Here is a 22,624-nt window from a genome sequence, read left to right on the forward strand (position 1 = left end):
GTTTGGCTTGCAATCGAGCCTCGTAGGACAAAGCCATCGCTTAAAGCACAGTTATTGCTTCAAGAGATGTATTTTGGACATTTTGAATTAGAATTATCAGTTGCAATATCTCAATTTTATCCCTGCAAATTTTGATCCCTAAAAATCAGACCACATGTAAATTTTGCAAGCAAATAATTTGTATTTGAATCATAAACGAAGTATACAACTCTCAAACTAGTTTAGCAAGACATTCCTGTAGAAATACGGAAAAAAACAGCTAGCCACACAACGAGGAAGCCGCATTTAATTTCTTCAGACAAATTATGTCAATCTTCTGCATGCCTTCATTTGCTTCTCTCAAGAATTAAATATACAATTTTTGTCCCTATATTTGTTGCGATTTGCAGCAAAAGGCCCCTGAAGTGCTAATTTGTTAAAATTTTGAATTAAATAATTAAATTTCCTTTAACTGTTAGAATACTTACCGTGAAATCAATTAATTTAACATTTAAATTAATTGATTAATTGTTCCTCAAATATTGTGCAATTCAGTGGACGTGTAAACAGTAAATTTTACTTTGCCTCTGATTGGCGTTTAAATTATTATATACCAAACAACTTTCCCGCGAAAAGGTGTTTCGATGACAGAGATCTGCAGGAAGCGAAACCAACTTGGCTACGATGGTTGAAAGATCCCAGGTCCTCTTGAAATATCACTTGGTAGTAGAAAAGCAATAAAAAATTCCCCAAAGAGCGCATTGTGATATTATTAAACTTGCTCGTCAAATAATAGAATAAAGATGGCATCAGAACGTGAGGACTGCAGTTCTACGCTTTGTGCATGTTGTTTGGAGAAACTGGGACGAGAGGTAAAGCGTTGATGAAACTGTTGACCTCACTTTTAGCAGCCCTTCTCGCACGTGTATCTCGGGACCGGTCTTTGTGAAAGCAACGAATATACCGTCTTGTGGGGCCTCTCTTTGCAAAACCGCTCGTTCCTAGGCAGGTCGAACGAGAGAGAGAGAGAGAGAGAGAGAGAGAGAGAGAGAGAGAGAGAGAGAGAGAGAGAGAGAGAGAGAGAGAGAGAGAGAGAGAGAGAGCAAACACCCCTCGCTCTTTCCTTTTCCTTACCCGATTTCAAAAGGTGTTTTGTAATTTCCTCATTACACTCGCCGAATGCGGCGCTTCAGGGCGCAAAGGAAAGTACGTTTCGCCCCTGCCGCGTCGTCGCGTTTCCCCCGCACAATGCATGCGTCGAATAAAGCGAGCCCTTTCAATCTGATTTTCCGCGCGAGATCAGCAATATCTTTTGTTCACGCTTCATCTCGACAGACTCAATGGAAAGAACAACTACTATCGTCTGTCCGTGATTGCAAGCAGATGCAGATGTGTGCGTTTGCTGGTGGGCCAGATCGATATTGCCCGGTGCCACAACGTACGAACACGGTACTTGCCAATCACATTAAGTGCCTGTTTTATAACCGCCGGCGGCAAATAGCTCCATACGCTCGCTCGCGAGAGAGAGAGAGAGATAGAGAGAGAGAGAGAGAGAGAGAGAGAGAGAGAGAGAGAGAGAGAGAGAGAGAGAGAGAGAGAGAGAGAGAGAGAGAGAGCGAGCATATGTACACTTGGACTTAGTCTCCAGCCTGATCTGATTTCGCGTGCGATAGCGACCGGGGGCGATAAGCCCGTGCCGCCGGAATCAATATTCACTCTTTTGCTTATCCGACGTGCACGGCAATAAAATTTGTTTACTTACCCTGCCTGGCGTGTGTGCTTCTTAGTAAGTGCCAGATTTCTATCGCGCGCCGCCAGAAGAGGAAACTAGTAAATAATGCTGGATTATTCGGGTGCACACACACTCACACGAAAGGAATAATACAAACAAATAAACGCCCAATTTGAATCGAGATCGTTCGATTGAAATGCAATGGGCACGTTTTTATTTATTACTTTTGTTGAGTTGTGATAAAAGTTTAATATCAAAACACTCCACAAAACGTGCGTTGGAGCAATGTGTCAATTTAAACTTCTCCAGAGGCCAAAAATTCAATTTGTAAATGTCGCTAAACAAACATTACGATCGGAGATAACATTTAAAGGCAACCTTCTTTGCAATGAAAGAACGTGGTTGTAACCTAGCACAGTTCATTAAAAAACATATTTTGTTTGTCATGCAAACCGCTTTTCCGATCTGATAAACGACCGCGCTTTGAAGTTTTGTGTGTGAATGTAATTGCAGAAAGTTTAATTTCGATAAGATCGCGTTCTCTGGCGGCACCGGGAGAGTGTGTATCTTTCGCAGCAGTCCTAGAGTAAACAGCATAACCGTATTATAATCCCCTACGCGAGCAAATATGGCTGCTGCCGGAAAAGAGGGCCGAGAACGAGAAGGCCGCGTTTGTTTGGCAATAATTCGCAAGTTTGCGACCGCTTTTTACTGCCGGCCATAAATACGAGTGGTCGGCGGTGCTTTTGGGCCCAATTAAATTGGTCGCGCTGCAAACTGGAATAATTAGCTAATTTGGTTTAGGCTGCCGACTGCTGCAGAAAGCCGCTTCCGATAATTGCTTTTTAAGCGCTGCTCAGGGCCTTCTGGCCTGGCATGCATGCACACGTGTGTGTGTGTGTGTGTGTGTGTGTGTGTGTGTGTGTGTGTGTGTGTGTGTGTGTGTGTGTGTGTGTGTGTGAGTGACTGCGACCATAATGCGTGCCATACGGTTCGAGCAGCGGCAGCAACTTTGGAATTATAACAAATTGGCCGGCGTTGCGGTCGGCAGCGCAGCGCGTGTGTACAAAATTAAAAACCAATTTAGCGCCACCGCACCCGCTGCCTAATTATTTACAAAAGCAAGATTAAATTTGCTCCTCACCCGTGCAATTTTGATTATTTCAGCATGTTCCCAATTCCGGTCGCTCACGCGGTCTCTGAGGGCCAGCCGAGTCAGTGTGTTTTGTGTTTGCTTGCCCGCTCGCTCAGCCACCGCACCGGCCATATACAACGAGCGGAGGGAAATTCAAATTGGATTAGCCATGCAAACAATTTTATCGCACACAGGTTTTTTTTAAACAGAACAGGACATTTAAAAATTGATAGTCATCTATATAAATAAATAAAAAAGCCATTGACTCGCATTGTTGAGCTCATGCTTTGCGTGCACTTTACAATTTGAGAATCCGAGTGATATCTGGAGGTCGAGTGCGGGGTTGATATCTGATGTACGCCTAAATTTAACCCTCTTGCATTGCAATGAGACCATTCAGACTTGAGAGGATTGCTTTCGGCAGTCGACTTGCTACTTGCTACTTTGCACCTTCCAGCATGCGTGAATGAATTTAACGGGACGAAAGTCTAGCGTTTCAATTACAAGATCCGGTGCAGAGGCTGGTCCTTTTCTTGACTAGGCTTCCTCCAATATGAGGCTCCATGTTACTCGTTCGCTATGTTATTATGACGACGCGAGTGGCTTTCAGGGGGTCTCCCTCATATCAAAAGAAATCAACCGATCAAAAAAGAATCTACCCAAGCAAGAACAAAGTTTTTTACAAACTCTGGACATATTAAGGGAGTAAGGTAAAGCGATCCTATTGAAACGTTATGTGCGTCCCTTCAATAGAATCGTGCGCGCCTTTCTAGCGAACGCAGTCCTAAGTTTCTTTCGTGAGAAAAAGATAGATTTTCACTTTAACGCTGCTGACGACAAGTCATATATAGAGTATTTTATGTGCTTTTCACCGCGCGTGATAAGTGAGCCGAGTTAGTTTTACTTTTCCAGCAGCAGTTGCAGTAGTGGCGACAGCTTTTCCGTCATGTCCGCATAAAAGGTGCAGAGACAAACAAACATTCACTGCGCTGAGTTAGGGAGAGAGCTGGGTTTTGGACGTATAAGTAGAAAAACTTGTCGTCCAATCTGAGAAATATTTTCACGCGTGACTGACCGCACCAAATGCGGCGCTTTTTCTGCTCACACGAATCCACTGCTCGATTACCTTTCTCCCTTTTCATTTGCGAGAGCAACCGGATTGGGTCTGCAGGCTCAAACTTTCCTCAAACGAAACGAGCGCAATTGGTGGCGGACTCGGGAGAAAGTAAGGAGTTATTTTAAAGAGAAGGATTCAATTGCTGCTGACCTCAAGCATTAATTTTTGACAAATATTATTGCTACCCCATTTTTCAAGAAAGTGATATTGCCCGAATTCATTTTTCGGTGCTACTCTCCCACACAAGTTCGGTTGAAAATACGATCCTGGGCGCCCAAACTTTTTACCGCAGCCAGTGAATGTGTTAGGGACTGCTCCACAAGCTTATTGGTTAAAATAAATTCATAGAGAGAGTAGTGAATCTGTACACTCTCATTTGAGGCCGCGTGGTGTTGTCACTATCACTAAAATTATGAATGCTAGCAGCAGTCTTGATTTTACTGAAAACCACTTCTTCGACGGAGCAATTCGGTCCCCTTTCGATTTCAATATGTTCCCGCGGATAGACAATGTGTGTTGCGGGCCACAGTGACAAGAAGCTAATTAGTAAGCTGTCACTCAATATCGGTGGGGCGGAGGCCCACCGAAATTCGAATCGACAGACTCGTATGCTTCGGAAATTCCATTGATTGGCCAATATTGCTTCTCTCGGTATTTCGATTCAACACGACATTAGTAACATTCCTCGATACATGGGAAACCACGCAAACCACAAAAACATCCAGCAGGAAATCTTTCCCCGGTGAATGGCATTTTAACCTCAAATAAAACTCTACCTGATGAATTACAAAATGCGATATCCCTCACGCTTTGTTTGCAATCGATCAGTTTTTACACTGACGGATGAAAGCAGATATATGTCATTCGTTATGAATTCAATGCGTCTATTCAGTCCTCCGTCGCACGCGTACGATTACGAGAAATATTCATCTAGCGCAATTGTTTTCCTTGACCCATTTTCCCCACTAATTAAATCACCAGCGAGTAATAACCGCAGACATTTTGCTTGGGAAGCAGTTCTCTGCTTTTACATCTCAGTCAGATAAATGAAAAAGGAAATGAAAGGAAGACAAGATGCAAGAAAAATGTCATCAAGTCGGCAGCTGATTTGTTTTGCTGAGTAAGCCAAATGGCGCCGTTTGATTTGTGTCCTTCCTTTCTACGATAAATTTATGATTGATGCAGAAAAGCCATTTCATACATGCTTTTTTCCAAATATATCAGACCCAAACATACATCTTGTGATTTCAGGTCGGCGTGAAGCGCCCCACCGGCAGTCCGAGTGGCAAAACCTGTGGTACTCCAATTTTGAAGAGTTCCAGCGGATGAACGAGCCAACCTTCGACAACAACACGATCAGCAACGTGACGGTGCAGCTTGGCGGCTCTGCGTTTCTTCACTGCCGCGTTCGAAATCTGGGCGAACGGACGGTGAGTGGCGAAGTGCGTATTCCATTATACCTGTTCCTGCACAAAAAGAGTGAAAACACAAAACATTTACGCACCACCACTGCATGCACACTCACCGCATCAGATGCGCCAGAAACTGCTTGTAAATCCAAACCACATAACAAACCACCCTCCACCCTAGCATGAATTTGGAATGAAAGCATGAAATGAAGGTTGTTTTGTTGGCTTTTCTCGGGAAAGATGTTTGGTAATATAAATCAGGAATGTCAACATAATTTTAAGTCCACCTGATGGCTCGCATCATTTTCAATAATTAAATATACGCCCATGGCAATATTTTAGTAATAGGATTTTATCTCAAAAAATTCTTTACGAGCTTAAATAAGGTATTTTAAAATCATTTCAAATTTCATAGACTGCAAATTTATTCTGAGTTATGGTGGGGAGTTGGGGAGTTAAAGTTTTTGGCATTTTTCTAAATTTTAATCAGCTAAAAACTTTATTTTCTTATAAAGATTGAAGATTTTAATTTAAAAGAGGTGTGTATCATCAATAGCCCTTTGTTCGTATCTGAGATATGAATTTTTGAATCTATAAAGAACTGTCAGGCAAAGGAAGATTTCATGCCAAACGCATTTATTCTGTGTCTCTTTTTTTATTAATATTTCCATGTAGATCGATAGTTTTGAGCATTAGTGAGATGAAATAAATTAATACACTTTACGTAGCGTTAAGAGCGAAAGTCTTTTATCAAACCAAGCAGTAAGAAGGTCCATTGATGGCCGGAGAATAATGATTCGAGTTTTCTTTATCTTAACGCTTTTGTGTGCTTTGGCTCGTAAATCTGCGCTGATGGAAAAGTTTTTATTTTCCGGCGTCAAACATCTCAATAGCGTGATGAATGGTCAGAAATTCACTGATGAAAGATGGGCCAATTTTCGCGAGCATCACGCGCTCTCGTCCGCTCCTGGCGATAAATAAATCTCGTCGGGCACGATCCTCACAGAGCTGGCCGGCTCTTTTATCGTTTTTTGCAACGCGCGCACACACTTGAATTGGTTGCTAATGGCGTAAATTATGGTCTGCCGTGGCAGGTGCTGCGGTCAAATTGTGTGTGTACAGCTTTGGTCAACATATATACATGCAAATGCAATCAAAATTTGCCTACAGGTATCTCAGTGTCCTCAAGAGGAAGCTTTGAGGTTACATATTATTGTCAATAACTATGTGACCGTTTTGATGTTAATGAGTTCGGAACAATTGCTACGAATCCTGAGTTTTGACGCATTTTGAAAAAATCAAACCAGTAAATTGAGAATTCAATCAGGATTTTACCTGGAAATTTAAGATATAATGATCAAATTTGTAGATTTTCCCGCGCTTTGCAACATGTGTCACGATTGCTTTTTTTAATTCTGATAAAGCATGCCCTTTTTTCAATATTCCCGCGAGCTACGCCCTCTTCCAGTGGCCAATATTCACAGAAAATCCGATGTTATTGGTTGTGATATTAAAATTGCAACATCAAAATGCAGTTTTTTTTCAACGGTTAACTCGTGGATATCGAGTATTATTCATTTTAAGTGGAAAACGAGCGGCTATTTTACTAATGGTTACTGGCAAAATAAATATAAACTGTTTAATATACCATTAAAAAACGATTTTCCTCGAAATAGATTATTTTCATAAACCTCTAGCGAAATTCTATATTTATATGTAAAATATATATCCTTTATCGGTCTTAAAAAGTTAAAATATATAGGTCATATGGGAATATGGACGATTATGGGGAAAATATTATGTTTTTGATCAACTGGAACATATCTTTGGGGGGTAGGAGGTGGAAATTAAACCTTGCGGGATTTTCAACAAATTCTTCTGTTTATAAACGTCAGTCACTTGGCGACTTAGTCTAACAGTTTACAAGGACCTTCAAACAGAAATGATATTTGACTTTAGGATTAACAATTTAAGAGAATCGACTTGAAGAACAATTTAAATTAGAAAAGAATTTACCCGATTGAGCCGGGTCCTTCACAATTAAACGCTCGGAACAATTTAGATGCGACTTGTTGGCTTCAGTGTCCGGCGAAAACTAATTTTAAATTCAAAATCTCTCTCTGTTGCATTAACGAATTTCTAACAATCTCATGAATAACAATACCCTAGACTAAAAATGAAAAAGGAGTGGGAGCTCGGCTCCGCAACCACTACATATCTATTAAACGAAAGAAGGTTAGGCCCATTTTGCGTATATATCTTTGAACCAAACTCAGAGGGAACAAATTTCTCCGTGCTCTGATGCATGCCGCCACTCGTATTAGTGGTGGCCATCAGCTGCCAATTGTCTTAAAATGCTGTCGCCATCGAGTTGCGGAGTAATGGGGCTCGAAGCGGGGCGGCAAGGCACGTCCTGCGCTCCGCGGTCGCCCCTGAATGGCAGCCGGCCGTCGGCCAATAACGATTTGAATATACACACGTCCGCTGCGGCTGCCCGGCCGAGCGTGCGATATTAGCACCGACAGCGAATGGCCGGCCAGAAGAATTACACTTTTAATATTCAGCGGCTTTTCGTGGAAATATCGGGAACTGAGAGTTATTGCTGTGAAAGCGGTTCGCTCAAGCGAAATGAAAAGGGAACGTTTTTTAACAGCGCAGCCAAACGAGAGTTGAACTGAAATCACTCTATCAAAGTTTCTCGCTTTTTTAAACTCAAAACGGGCAAGACGCAAAGTTAACTTGGCAATCTAAAGCAGAGTGCTGATTATTAGGAGGGAAACCGCGCAGCTTCTGGCTGACGCCGCACTCGGGACTGCTTTCAAACGCAAACTAGGATCGACTTGGGCAAAGTCAAACAGCATCGGCCCCGGTAGTTCTCCACGAAGGCGTCAAAAAGCGGTATAATCGAGCGAGGGGGTTAACTGCTTGCGGCGGCCGTAAGCAGACAGACTCGTCAAAGTTTGCACCCTGCAGTCGAATTAACCCTTGACCTTTGTCGTCTCGAGTGTTCATTAATTCCGTGCGTTTTCGCAGCTAAGATGGCATTTCATTGTTTCTCAACCGCTTGCTTACCCGTCCTGGTCATTGTTGGAGGGAGCATTGTTTATCCACCCCCTTGCGACGGTATTCAAAGCACACAGAGAAGTAATAATAACAACAAAGAAACGGAAAACCGGTCCTTTTCTTGCGACCCTCCTTCGGCTCGCTCTTGCACACACACGGCGCTCTGGATATTGCACGCGAGCTCTTTTTGTTAGGCGGAATCCAATAACAAATTCTTCATCTTCCCCTTGCTCCCTACCGCACCTTTCAACTTTGTAGCTTTCACCGGGGTGGTTGGCTGACGTGAGGGACGTGAAAAAGGTCTACTATAAACTAATTGTGAACTTTGTTCATTTAATCAGTTTGAACTTCAAAAGGCCATTAAATTTTTAACATAGCTCAGTTTTGCTGAGCTGACCCCAACACAATTATTTTTAAGCAACTTTCACTATGTTTTACATGGTCAAAACTTTTAAATTCTGCATATATGCTTCAAGGTAATTTGTGAAAATCGAAATTGTAATGGGAAAAGAGGCAATATACTGATTAATTGCTATTCGATTTTATTGTTCAGATAAAAATCTAAGGTCCATTCCAGAGTTCAAAGCAACTTTATATCGAGAACAGCAATTTTGGCCATTCATCACGACCCCAAGCCGATCGGCATACAGGAGGAAGAAAATTCTGCAATCAGCTAAAAGTCTGCAATCCGATTGCCTGCTTTTGTCACAATGGATTTGCTGCGTAAGAAATTTTTCAAAGCTGATAATATTCTAATTTTAAGTAAAAATCGATCAGAAAATTGTTTGAGCGGTGCCGCCGTGACTGTTCGTGGCAGCACCGCTGAAATCCGGAGGAATGTGGCAGAGAGCGGAGGAGGTATAACTCAGCGCGCGCGAGGTCGTGTCTTTTATCTGCAGCGACGAGAAAACGCTTCCGCAATTCCTTCATATTCCCTCTTAAAAGTTTCCCTCGCAGCGTGCGCCGCTACCACCGCCACGCAAAAAAAATCCTCTTGCCCAATGTGATTAGCCTAGAGGCAGCGCGCAGTGTCATTAAATTGCTTCTTTCTTGATTTTCCGCCAAGGCTTTTATCTCTCTTCGCTTTTTTCGCCTCCGCCGCCACTTGGAACGAAATACCTGCCGGCGTTTTTGCGACTCGCGCTTTTTGTGTTGCCTTACAATTCGTTCCACATCGTGCATTCAATTGACCTGTCAGAAGCCGCAAAAAAACTGAATTCATTACGACTAAAAGGGATTTGCCCAAAGAATGGAAAATGTTTTAATGGAAAGGAATAAAAACAAAGCGCAGGGATTAGTGTGTGTCTAACACCATTAGCATAAGCTCCATTGTTTTTCTAAGCCGCCAATAGATGGCGCCACCCTATATTTACGATTTTAAGACACTTCCACTGTGATTTAGTACTCAATCCTGCCACTGTGCGTTCTACACTTAAAATTAATTATTTTGATAATATGCTGAAAACAAAAATCACTCCGGCCAATCGTCGGATAGAATCGCCGGTTAATATTATTTTGTTTTAAAAAAATTTTTGTCTGTACAGCGATTGGCTGAAACGATTTCATATCCAAAGAAACTATTTGAAGTGCACAATGCACAACATTAAGAACTTACCAAATGGTAATTTTAGCGAGCTTTCCTGCCACTCCAGTGCGTTGGTGAGCGTAAAAGGATCTTGGAAATCAGCATTCACCCGGCGTGATGTAAATTTTAAACGCAGAAAGGAAAATACGGGTGAAATGAGAAATGGGCCGGGAGTGACGCAGCCCCAGATGAAGAGCCCGCCGAAAGGCTCATCTATATTTCGCCCTCGGCCGTGCGTGATAAAGATGCATGGTTACTCACTCTCCCTTGATATTATAACTCCCTTATTTTGGCGTGGCCGCTCCCACGCGCATTTTTAAAAGGAAAACTGCGTGCTTGGAATGTGCAAGATGCGCGCTCGAGACCGGAAGTGAAAGTGTACATATAAACTGCGTTGGCGCCCACCCGCCCGCGCTTTATCGCCGCGGCCTGCCCTCATCCAATAACTGGTCGATTTATTGGCACTTCATCTTGTTCGCTTTGTGTTGCTTTTTTACGCCGGGGAGGAAGTTGGTGCTGTTTCTTTCTTGCGCGCGATTTTATCTGACGGAAAATCGAGCGAATTCTGCGCTTCGCGAAAAAGGACTTTTCCGCTTTTTCGTGTGTGTGTGTCACGCTTTTTTTACTTTCTTCTCTCTTTCTTTCCGTCGCTCCTCTTAGAAAAATACAATACTGTTTGGTTTCCAATAAATTCAAGCCGCGATGGCACTGGATGGGAAATGGGACAATGGATTTCCGTTAAAAGCCAGACCGCTATAATGGAGTCGTGGAAAATCTGCGCCCGTCGTGTTCTTTGTTCGGCCTTAAAATTGCGGCCGGAGATGCGACGTGGGAAAGGATATGTTTGTATTTTAAAAACAGCAGAAATGTGAAATTGGTGTTGAGACTGGTACGAATTGGAGGTGGTGCAGAAATTGCGGATTCCACGCGTCACTGCGTGTTAAAGAATTCCGATTCGAAACACAAAATGCCTTTTTTTCAGTTTGAAAATTTATAAAGGCTTCGACGCGGCGTTAGATGTTTGTTTACTCTTGATTCCTGGCCAAGAATATAAAATTTTCATATAATTACGCTTCTTTTACACGGGATTTCTATAAAGAGAGCATTAGGATCAAATTCATATCCATGCAAATTTTGATAAAATTAAAAAATAAAAATCAGAATCTTATTTAGTTCAATAATATTCCTGTGCTCTGTATAAAGGTCAGTAAGTGACAGGATCAATACAATCTGTGCCGAAATATTTCCCTTAAAATCAACGTCACAGCCCAAAATTTATTAATCAAACTTAATTTGATTGGATCTGATTATAAAAATAGAAAAAAATCTGGGGATTGTAATTTATATCCTGATAAACAATATAGAAAAGCTATAAAATGAATCTACAACATAGAACATGTCTCGCGTGTTTATGGCTGTTAGTAATTAAAATTTTGAAAGATTTCAACATTTTATGGCAGTTTTAAAAATAAAACGGTATGAGAAAAAATTTGCATCGAAAAGAATTCAAATTGCGTGATTCAAACTTTTAGAGCATAAAAATAAATATAATCAATTAAGTTAAATACAGGCAAATGTTCGATTATAAGTTGAATTTGGCAAAGTAGAAAATTGCGTTATATACACAGAATCCACTTTGGCAAGCGCCCCTGCAGTCGTTAAACGTATGCAACACGTTTGACCTATTTGCTTCGCGGGTTGCCTACGGCAGCTCAATCGGGCAGGGCTTGCGTCGCTCTTTGTCTCGATTAAAAGTTGGGAGAAGAAGGGCAGTGGGTGCATCGTGGCGCGCAATTAATATGCCGACGGCAGCCCCCGGGTATCAATTTGAGGCCGGAGACGCAGGCAGGGGTGGCGCCGACTTTTCCCTCGCACAGGATGAACTGGAAAAGAAGCGGCTCGACTTTTCACCAGCGTCAGCGTCCCACGGCCCACGGTCAAATAACAAGGGGAAAGGAGGCGTTAGAAGGGGGTGGGGGCAAATTTAATTTTCAACCATCCCGGGGCTGAACACTTAAGAGGGCGATCATGCAGCAAAAGAGCGGCGGAAGGGAGGCGAAGCAAGGGTTTCAAAGTACATGCGAGTCGGATAAGGATCGAGTTATGCATTCGCCGCACAGCCGACCACAAGTATTTTCGAATATCTCTCCGCCCATTACAGAATTACGTACGCAGGCACGTATGCGAGGAAGAAGAAGGGAAACTTGATGATTTTAATATAGATTACGCCCTTTGATTCAAATGCTCCCCGTGTCAAAGGGCCGCTAACACTCTTAGCTTGTGCGGATCTCGCCCATTACTTTCAAAAGACACAGAGTGGAGAAAACTAACCAACTATCGATTTCTAAGCATTTTTAAATACGATTATTTCTGCAAATATTTCGCGAAAACCTTGAACTTTGCCTTCAGGAGATGTGGCAACGCTACTCCATGAAAAATCATGCATTGGAATGGGAGGGGGTGTTAATGTTGAGCTTAAGCGTGGCGTTGTCACATAGTGCTAGACATCACTCTCAAGGGCGTCGTGAAAATTAGCCTCCAAAACCAGTCAGTATATCGATTATTCAAACAGGATTTTAGCTGAAAATCTCAGGAAAGGATACAATTTACGTGCTGGAAACAGCTGCTTGATACAGTACTAAAAACCAATTTTTTACTAGCAAAATATTGCAAAACTTGTCCTTCTTGGGTTATAAAAAATCAGGAATTGAATTGAGTTTCATCGGGAACTATCGGGAATTCGACAAAAAAAAAACCTTAAATTTACAATTGAAAAGTTGGTCTAGCCATACGGTTTGGCTCGCTGCTGTTCAAACACGCCGCACTGTAAGCTAGAAACAATAATGGCAGAGAGAGCAGGAGCAAAGAGGAGAATTCCATACGACGCCAAGCTATTACGAGCAAGAGAAACCCAGCGATATCGCTTCTTTTCGCCAATCCAGCAAGTTTTATTGAAAGCGAAGCAACACTCGGCAAAAAACGCGCAGCTTTTTTAAGGAAGCTACTGCTACCTCGAGACTCCGCAGAAACAACAAGAGCTTGCCTCCGCAAGACGAAATGGCTTGAAAAATCTCCTAATTACCATAAAAGTCACTTTTCCTTGGGAGAAGGGCCAAATCCTTTTTCTTGCGTGAGGAATACGAAACGCTCTCGCCATTGTTGTGGCTTTTGCCAGTCTGCTAATTATTTCTCTCTGATCCGCCTTTTGTTGCCATTTTCTGCGAAGCGAACGGACTTAGTCAAAGGAATCAAATATTTTGCCATAGCAACTGTTTTCCACCGTCGAAATGAGATTTGGACTGCACATTCTTCGCTTGGTCTTAAGGTGGCACGTGTCTGCTCTCGCATTACGAAACACTCGAGTATAGGCTAGAGGGCCGAATTGGAATTCAGGGTTACGCAGTCTGGCCGGGCACTGCTTGCCGTCCTAAAATGTACATTGCGCGCAGAGGAAACGCGCAGACTTGTATTTCCCTTGCTTTAATTTTACGTCCTGGTGGTTCTTTTTGCAGCTGGAATAAAACGAAGAGCTGCTCGCAGAGCAAAAGAGAGAAAATAAGAGAGGCAGCAGTGGTGTACGTTTGAAACAATATCTAAATAAACAGGCAGCTGCTGCAACGCGCAAAGTGGAAAAAGTAGTGTGTGCGTTCGGGCACACGTTCTCATTGTCTGTGCAGCCCTACAAACTAGAGAGCACACAGAACAAACACAGAGTTATGAATGGAAAATCTCTATCATGTTGTGGGATTTTGCAAAATTAAGTAACAAAATATTATTTGTTTCTGATATAAATGACAGGGAAGTGATGTTAGTTTTGCGTTTTCCATGTCAGTAAATATGATAATTTTAAGGGCAGTGTATTTTAGTCGTTCATTTTTTTTGTGCTTTTAAATCTTTTTGCGGCAACATCATTCCAGCGCTCTAAAATTGAATAAAACTTCCTATACTGTCTGAAATTGCCTAAAAGTTCGAGATTTACCAATTTTTTGGGTTAGATGCTGGAATCAGGACACATAAATGCTCAAAAGGTTTTTAGTTGAGAATTCCAACACAAAAACTATATGTTGTCTGTTTTTTGTTCAGAAATAACATTTCCAGCGAAAAACAATCGATTTCATTGCAAACATATTTTTCTCATTTTGAGTTAGATATTTTTGAATTTATTTTCTGTAACAGATATTTATGAAAAGGTCACTACAAAAAAAGCATTCAGCTGTATTGCAAAAAAGAAATCCGTTTCATATTCACAGCCTTTGTAATATGCAATTAAAAATATTGTTCAGCAAATCCAGAGCTGGAAAATTAGAATAGCCGATTTTCATTTCATGCAGGAAAAATTCAAACTGCGTAACAGAGTTTGTTGAGCAAATTTGCCGACTCCCCCAAAAATAACTCTTGCGCTCGTTTTCCCGATTTCGCTCGTTCGGCAAACAGCGGGCCCGCGCGCTCTGCGTTATTCCGAGGCTAAACAAATTTATACGCGCGTGGATGATTCAAAGGTGTAAACGGCAATTTTCAGGGGCAAACCAAACACAGACACTATGTGTGCATGTACACGGAACATGCAGCACGCTACTCCGGGCAATTAAGCGGCAGGAATGCGCGTAGAAAACGCTTCGCAGAGATAAATCTCACCAGCCAACATCATTAAATTTAATTAAAATCGTGGAGCGCGCGTACACAAAAAGGCAGGCAGAGCGAGGGAGAGCATCAAAGGGCGTCGTGTTAATTTGGATGCGACGCAGTGCAAGATAAAATCCCGACCATGGCCCCACATATTTTACACACACGTTCGCGGCTTGAGAGGGCCTGAAATGCCAAAAATTGTGTCCTGCCTCGCTTTTTTGCCTTTTTTGTCTCTAGCGAATTGCTGGTGGGGTCCGCGTGCTCTATTAGTATTCGCACGGCGTACGCTCGCATTTTCCCGCTTATTCTTTTTGCCAACAAATCCCGGGCATAATTCACAACAACATCTGAATATTGTTTGCTCATATAGTCGGACGAGGATATGAACTGACTTTCTCTTGAGGCAAAAAATACTGTAATGAGAAACGGAGAACCCCATATTGTGGAGCGTAACTTGGATTTGCACAGATGCGCCTCTTTGTAATTGAGAAACCGTAAAGCCTCTGTTTTGCGAGTAGAATGAATTTTCTGCCAACAAAAACTGTGCTGGAAAATTCTCTCTATGCCACGAGCTGTGGACAAGGAAATTCGCCTTCTTAATGAGGCAGGCGCGAAAAAATTCAGATCACGTGCCAACAGGTCTTGCGAGATGAAACTTTTTCACCTTTCCCCTCTATTTTAGCAGCGATAATTAGAGGAAACAGTTAAATTATCATCATTTGTTCGTAATGTATATGAATTAGCGCCAAGGCTGCAAGCACGCGAGACGAAACTTTCTTACTTCACATAATCCATAAGGTGCCGAGCCAACCACTCCACTCGCAGAATTTTAATTAAATATTTGAAATAAAAAGCGAAGAAAAAGGTAGCTGCTGGCTGGCGAGGGTGGGAAACGCGCTTTTTTATTACACACGGCTCTAGGTGCATGGCATTAAATATTTAACATCAAATTCACATTTTATATTCCCACAGCGCAGAGGTTTCGCTCCTCCTCCTCTCCGTTCTCGTTCTCTCACTGCCATATAATGTAATCTATGAGAGCGAAATTCTCGTCCGTGTGTCCCCAGCAGAGGAGGGAACGAATAAAATTCACCTTGGTGTGTTTCTGGCCCGACATGCGCCCGAATACATGATTCATTAGCGAGCGGGGACCGACTGATACCGTCGACCTATTCCTGATGACCGGAGCTGCGAATTCGCCAACCATAGACAGGCCGGATGGATAATAAATTCTGCCTGTTTACACGAGAGTGAAATTTGGCTCTACCAAAATTGATTCCAGCACGTGTAGAGTTTTTTTTTAGATAAATTATTTTTTTCAGACTTAGACGGGGTTGCAATAGCAATAAATTTTTAAAACGAGAAATCTAATGTTTTATTTCAAATACATTCTTTTTCAGATTTCTTGAAATAAAATAAAACTATTCTCTGCTTGAATTTTTTGTTCTTGTTTTCAAAAAAATATTATATACTTTTTATTGATTTATCTCTTTTTGACATGAGTGACCTCCTGATAGTGTCCCAATAACATGATGGACACACGAGCTTTAATGGAGGAAGCTCAGTCCAGAACAGGACAAGTTCCAGTTGCTGCCCCCGCACTGGGATTTTTTGTTGAAACACTACGCATATTGTTCCTGTGCATGAACTTCGTTCACGCATACTGGAAAGATGCAAAGCAGCAAGTAGCGAGTCGGGAAGTTTTCGCGATCCTCCCAAATCCAAATGAACTCGACATTGCAATGCATGAGAGTTTAAATGTAAGCGAAAAGCAGCCAGCGCTCGAGCCTAACTTGGATTCTCACTTTACTATAGTGACAAGTGCGCACGCAAAGCATACGCTCAACAATGCGAGCCAACGGCTTGGTACTTGTTAATGTTAATCAGTTTTAAAATTTCAAAAGCCATACCACAACTAGACTTTTTTGGGAAATAAGAAAACATTTCCTAAAATTTGACAGGAAACACACTCCTCAAGCTGAAGAAAAACAAACTCGAAATCCAACTCATCAGTTGATTGACCTGGATCGGCCCGGCCCCTCCCCAAACATATTGACTGACAGAGAAATTTGGGTGCAAATAATAGAGACGGATCGCACGAGTCACGCGAATGCAACTGACGGATTGTGATTATCCAAAGTTCATCCGTGCCGTGGTTGCGGATGCTTAATAATAGTGTACGTGTTTCTGTTGATGTGCTCTAATTGAATGGCGGCGAGCAGGCGCGTGCGCGCGTGCATGCTGGTGGTCAATTTGATGGATTGGATATTCACGAATTGAATTTAATCGCACGGCCAGGTTTGCGATGGCCGTGATCGAATCAACACCCGGTGCTAATACCATTTGCAGAGCGGCCACACGCGCACAAGAGAGAAATTTTGAATTGTAGATGTGTTTTCGCCGGATTAGCTTATCAAATTATGCGAAACACACACGAATATCAAATTAGCGATATTACCATTTCAATCAACGGATGTGGGTGACAATAGTTTGTTAACTTTTCGATAAAGATTGGTTGTCAGTGTGGTTCCATCTGTCAGCGTCCCCGCGGCCACTGGAGGCGATCCATTAAGCTAATTAAATGACCTTGTTAACGACGGGCCGCCAATTAGGAGTGCAGTAAAAAACAGACCGTCTGGGATCGGCTCGTCCTTTACTTCACTCAAGGTCGTAAAATGCAAATAACGTTTCTTGAGCGTGCGAGAGCCGGAAACTGGCCGTGTGTCCCCCGACACGAAATAAGCATGACGCGTGTATTCAATTTAAAGCCCGACGGCAGGCGCTTTAATTCCGCCTAATCTGCATGCTGGCTGGCCGCTCGGGTGTATTAATTAACAAAGTTTGCCGCCGCCGCTGCGGAACGAGTCCACCTGAGGAAAGCTCGCGAAGCAAATAAATAAATATGCATGCGGGCTGGGGAATGCGGCGTTTCGACCTTCCGTCGGCCGCTTGAGGATTGCCGAGGCCTCGTGCGTACACACAGTGTATATATTCTACCCGTCGGGCACGATCGCAGAAAAATAGAGTGACTTGTGTTCGGTCGTGAGGGCCGCCTCTCCCCGCAGGACACTAAAACTAAAGGATGTGCGCATCTACTGGGATTTCACTATCATACGCGTGGATGAAACGAGCATCTCCGTCTGACAAGCGCTCGCGCCTTTTGAAAGTTTAATGATGAGACGGGCGTTGCAAATGAAATCGGCCATAAACTGTCTCGTTTCGAACCCACTGCAGACTCTGCTGAATAATGGATTCCACCGAGGGCACGTTGGCACAAAAAATTTTCACCAAAGTTTTTATCTATAAATTTTTGATTGACTGTTGTTCGGTATGATTATACATGATTGGAAAACATGCTATGTTGAAAATAATTGTTAATTGGATAAGCAGGGAAGATTCGTTATAACAGAAAACTTATGGATTTGGCTTAGACACCGACTCAAGAATCGATTTTTTATGTACATCTCTCGTTATATATCAATCCAAATGTTCTAATTTATCAGTGATATCACTAATCTGTGGTGTGATGTGGTTACGGAGTGTACACAAAAATTTATGTGTATTTCAAATAAGTTCAAAAGTAAAAAAAAAACAGTGAAACAATTTTATTCTAAATTTTTAAATAATAATTGCAATTCTATCTTTGCTTCCTCTCAAGTGAGAAAAGTCTGGCACTGAAAATAAGTATAGTCGACTTAAATTTACTTACTTCACAACGAAATTTTTTACTTGCGTTCTCCCGTCAGGATGAGACCAACCATTTGCAAAATGCTCAAAAGCAGAAAGTTGTGTTTGAACTAGCTTAGGAGAATCTACATGTCAAAGTTCCCTGGGGAAACCGAGATTGAGTTTCGTTGAGCAAACTTTCCTTATTTGTTTGAGAGCCTTATACCTAATTCAATAAAAAAACAACAGACAGAGCGCCCCTTTTCGTCACTTTTCAAACATAGTAACATGCCGCATTTTTTTAATATTTTCCCTTTTTTATATATTTGGTACAGACAGATAAAACTAAATGTTTGTTTTATGAAAGGCCAAGTTAATTCTACGGCTCTAATTGGATGATTGGACTATTTGAAAAAATGCTTAGCTTGTTTTTCCAATGTTTTTTTTTTTAATTGGAACAAAATTACAAGAAAATTTGTATTTCTATCAAATCTCTTTTGAACCAATATAATTACGATGAAAATAATGCGCATTTTAAAGTCTAATATGCCTTGATTTCATGAAATGTAAATTCTATGATTATCAAAATGATAGTTATTGTGTTCATTCTCTGTGTTTCGTTAAGCACTAATTATTAAACAATAATACAAAACAATTTTTATCGCAATACACCGTAGGTGTATAATTAAATTGATATATCGAAAAATCAACAGTGATTGCATATTATGGTAAAAATTGGCAATTTCATACAATATTTCAATTTATTTGATTTTAGTTAGAATTTAAAATATATTTTGGTGTTTGTTTGTATGCTTTAATTGACGCTTTAAATATTTCATTTCTATATTCCGTTTTTATGAAAACTGTAGGCGAGTGTTTTGTAAACGGTATCACCTCCAAAACGGCGTTAACCTTTGAATATAAGGTTCGTCAGACACGGCACTTAGCAGGGAGCTGCATTTCTCGCACCACTTCCCTAGGGGTTGCAACATCCCTCACCGAATCCGTCTTCGGAATACAAACTGCAGCGCTGAACTGCATTTTTGCGGCGCCCCCTCGACGCGCGTCTCGTCTCAGCGTCTTTTGAGCAAGAAGTAATGAATATTTAACGGCAACCGGAATGCCTGCTGTCTTCTTGCCTCTTGCGCTGCAGCAGGCTGGCCAGATTTGCTTTTCAAATTGCTAATACTGTGCGCCGGGCGCCATAAAATATTTATGTTGCCGCGCCGCCGAGTGGCGTTTGGGTGAGGAAAATTGGACTCGTTTCTTTGTTACGTCCGCCCTGCTGCACCCCGCGGCGCATAAATTGTTTAGCAATGAATTTTTTAAGCCACCATATTGACTTCTCTCGCTATTTCCGCGTTGTTTGCTTAATCTGCCTCGAAAATCGAAAAGGTAGGAAGAAGACGCACGCCGCTCGCTAGTCAAGAATTAAGCGTTTTATGCGTCTCACGGGCCGCTTTAAGCGCGAGTGTTCTTGTTTGCCGCGCCGCAAGAGTAATTCTTCCACTGACGCGTATAAAAAAGGCAAACACCGACTTTAATTGGAATGTCTGCGAGTTTGCTCTCCTGGCGATTTCCACTATTCCCAGCCAATCCCTTTCAAATCTGGTTTGAAATTTGCCAGTATAGACCCACAACATGTCAGGGTTTGACAAAAAGGTGGAAACAACAAAAAAACTATCCAGTGTTTATATTTCCTTTTCAACAAGTAGTGATTTTTTATTAAAAAAATATAAAAATTCTCTATTGCTGTTAATTTCAATTAAATTTTCCTCAGACAAGAATTCTTGAAAATTTTAATTTAGTACCAAGAGAAGTGAAAAAACTCAATTTACAGCAAAATTACAAAATAAATTTGTAACTTAAAATGATATTTTAATATTGCGAAAGATGTTCTATTTTTAAAACCATTTTCAAATCTATGAGGAATGGCGTTCTTAAGTGTTTGTTTTTCCAGAGCCTTCCAGCTCAAGATTTTTATTGTTGTGCGTTTAAATTAGCTTATTATATATATCAGGAAAATGTAATTACTTTTAAAAGATCAAAACTTAAAATTTAACCATCATTAAATATTCAATTACCAGAACGAAAGTTATTTTGCTTTCTAAAAAATTGGATAAAAATTGATAGAAACTTTCGATCTGCATTTTTTTTATTTTTCGTGAATTTTTCCATAAAAAGCGGACATTTTTTGAGGAAAATCTAGACGAGTTATTTATTGTTCGAACCATGCAACATGTTCGGGGGAAATTTCATTGGCAAAACCTTTCTTGTGCGCAATAATTTTAAATTTCCATCAAGGGCCGAGTGCGACGAGCGTGCCACCCATCATTTTTAGCCGTCGCTGCCATCGTTCGCTCTCTTAGCCGGCCCTCCAAATCGGCAAGCTGACGTGACTCCCAAATCTACGGCTCACTCGACTCGCGCGCCATTTGACAATTCATTTTTTCATACCTTTCACGAAGGCTGGCCCATTGATTTCTTAATTTATTCGGCACTCGTGCTGCGGCTGGGCCAAATGAGAGGCTGTAACAATAAAAAGTCAATTGGAGAGATGCTCCCTGCAGATATTGTGTGTAATAAATGGTAATAAATAGCCCCGAATCGGCCATTCACTGGCGGCGCAGCTGCACCAAAGAAAGGGCTACCCCGTTCTTTACCTTTCCTGCCGCAGAAAATATCATTTTTCACGACTCAATGGACTTTTGAGATTATCCTGGTCGCCGCGGGGGACTCTCAAATGCCCGCGTCCACTCGTATTTTTTACTCTGTAGACACGCGATATATATACTGCCAAAGGAAACGAATAAGGACACAGGCTCTGCAGATATTTTTACCGCTGATAGATGACTTTCCTGGTACCGAAAATTGTCTTTTTTATCTTTATTGCGATATGAACATATAGATACTATATTGCATAATTTTCATAATTTTGATCTACTGATTGTTAGAACTAAAATTTTCTGAGAAATGTGGCTGCAAAGTTAGCATGCTTTTCAAATGGTGAGCATTGTCTCCTTACTTGAAATCTGATTTTATTTTAAAACAAAGAGTTTCCCAAAAAAGTGGCATACACAGTTGGATAGATCTCGACGAGAGGTATCGAAATCTGCCAAGAAAATATGGTCAAGCACTGTAAAATTTGGAGAAAATTTGAATTTTTACTGTAGCAAGCTATTTTTTTACTGTTGCAAATTGTAGAACAAATTGTTTGTTGACCAACTGAGAATTCAAATATTTGTTGCCCAGTATCAATCCACTTTAAGCCATATTTATGAACAATCGCAATCAAAAGTACTTACAAACAATTTTACATAATGCTAACCCATATTTTCTTTTGGAAACTCTCATTGTTTTTGTTAAGCTAATAGTTAGTTGCTAATTTATTAATAGCGGCCTTTATGCATGTTAAAACACGTTTTAATTGTTTGAGTTTAAAAGCATGACAAATATTGAATTGGTTTATGTATGTATAGTTACAGATGGCACGTTCCTTGTTTCAGATTTCCTGGGTCCGTCGGCGCGACTGGCATATCTTGACTTCGGGAATGTTCACGTACACAAACGACGAACGATTCCAAGTTCTGCACGCCGAGGGTTCGGATGACTGGACCCTGCAGATAAAATACGTGCAGAAGCGCGACAACGGAACCTACGAGTGCCAGGTGAGACCTGAATTTTGTGTTTTTCCCTTTTTGTTGGGAAAAGTGAGTGGGAAAGTACGTGATACGCGAGCTGAACGAGAGTGTATACGCGCTGGCTCGAGAAAGGAAAAACTTCTGATGAAACGCGCGTCAAAAGCCCTTTCAGAAAACTTCTTATTTTGTACTCGTGCGAAGTGCAAGAAACTTTTTGTGTAGATCCTGATTTAAATGGTGCAGCAAACTTTTGCTGCCGGCTACCCGCTGCAGCGGCAGTCTGTCTTTTGTTCCTCAGCCTGTGTATATATTTCGATTAATTTGGCGCGCCTGCAGCATCTCGCAACCGACCGATAAAAATAAACCGCGGAAAGACGAAAATACGAGGAAGGAAGAAAGTGCGACGGCCTCTTCCTTCGCAAATGTAAAAGCGTCGGGCGCGGCTCGAGAGGAAGAAGCTTAAGTAATAAATTTCGCGCTCGCAAATAATAATGCACAACAACAACAACGACGACGCGCTGGCACCAACAGCAAAAGACTTTTAAAGCGCGTTAAAAAGATAATTTATCATCGTGCGCGCCCGTGAAGTATGCAACACGCGCGCTGATCGATGCTCGACGCGGCCCCCCGACCCATATTATACGTACTATGCAGACGTTTACACCGCACAT

General features: G+C 41.6%; 1 protein-coding gene across 2 annotated transcripts in view; it reads left to right on the forward strand.

The window, feature by feature from the left end:
- Positions 1 to 22,624, forward strand: part of LOC135947768 (neural cell adhesion molecule 1-like) — a 106,509-nt gene that overhangs the window by 43,616 nt on the left and 40,269 nt on the right. The window contains exons 3-4 of one of the 2 annotated variants that reach the window (XM_065496703.1): positions 5,215 to 5,405; positions 21,819 to 21,980. In XM_065496703.1, coding sequence (XP_065352775.1) covers positions 5,215 to 5,405; positions 21,819 to 21,980 — 353 coding nt within the window. The remainder of the gene's footprint in view (positions 1 to 5,214; positions 5,406 to 21,818; positions 21,981 to 22,624) is intronic. The other variant, XM_065496704.1, reaches the window with a different exon arrangement.

The sequence above is a fragment of the Cloeon dipterum genome, chromosome 1, assembly GCF_949628265.1.
Source record: "Cloeon dipterum chromosome 1, ieCloDipt1.1, whole genome shotgun sequence".
Taxonomy (NCBI): Eukaryota; Metazoa; Arthropoda; class Insecta; order Ephemeroptera; family Baetidae; genus Cloeon; species Cloeon dipterum.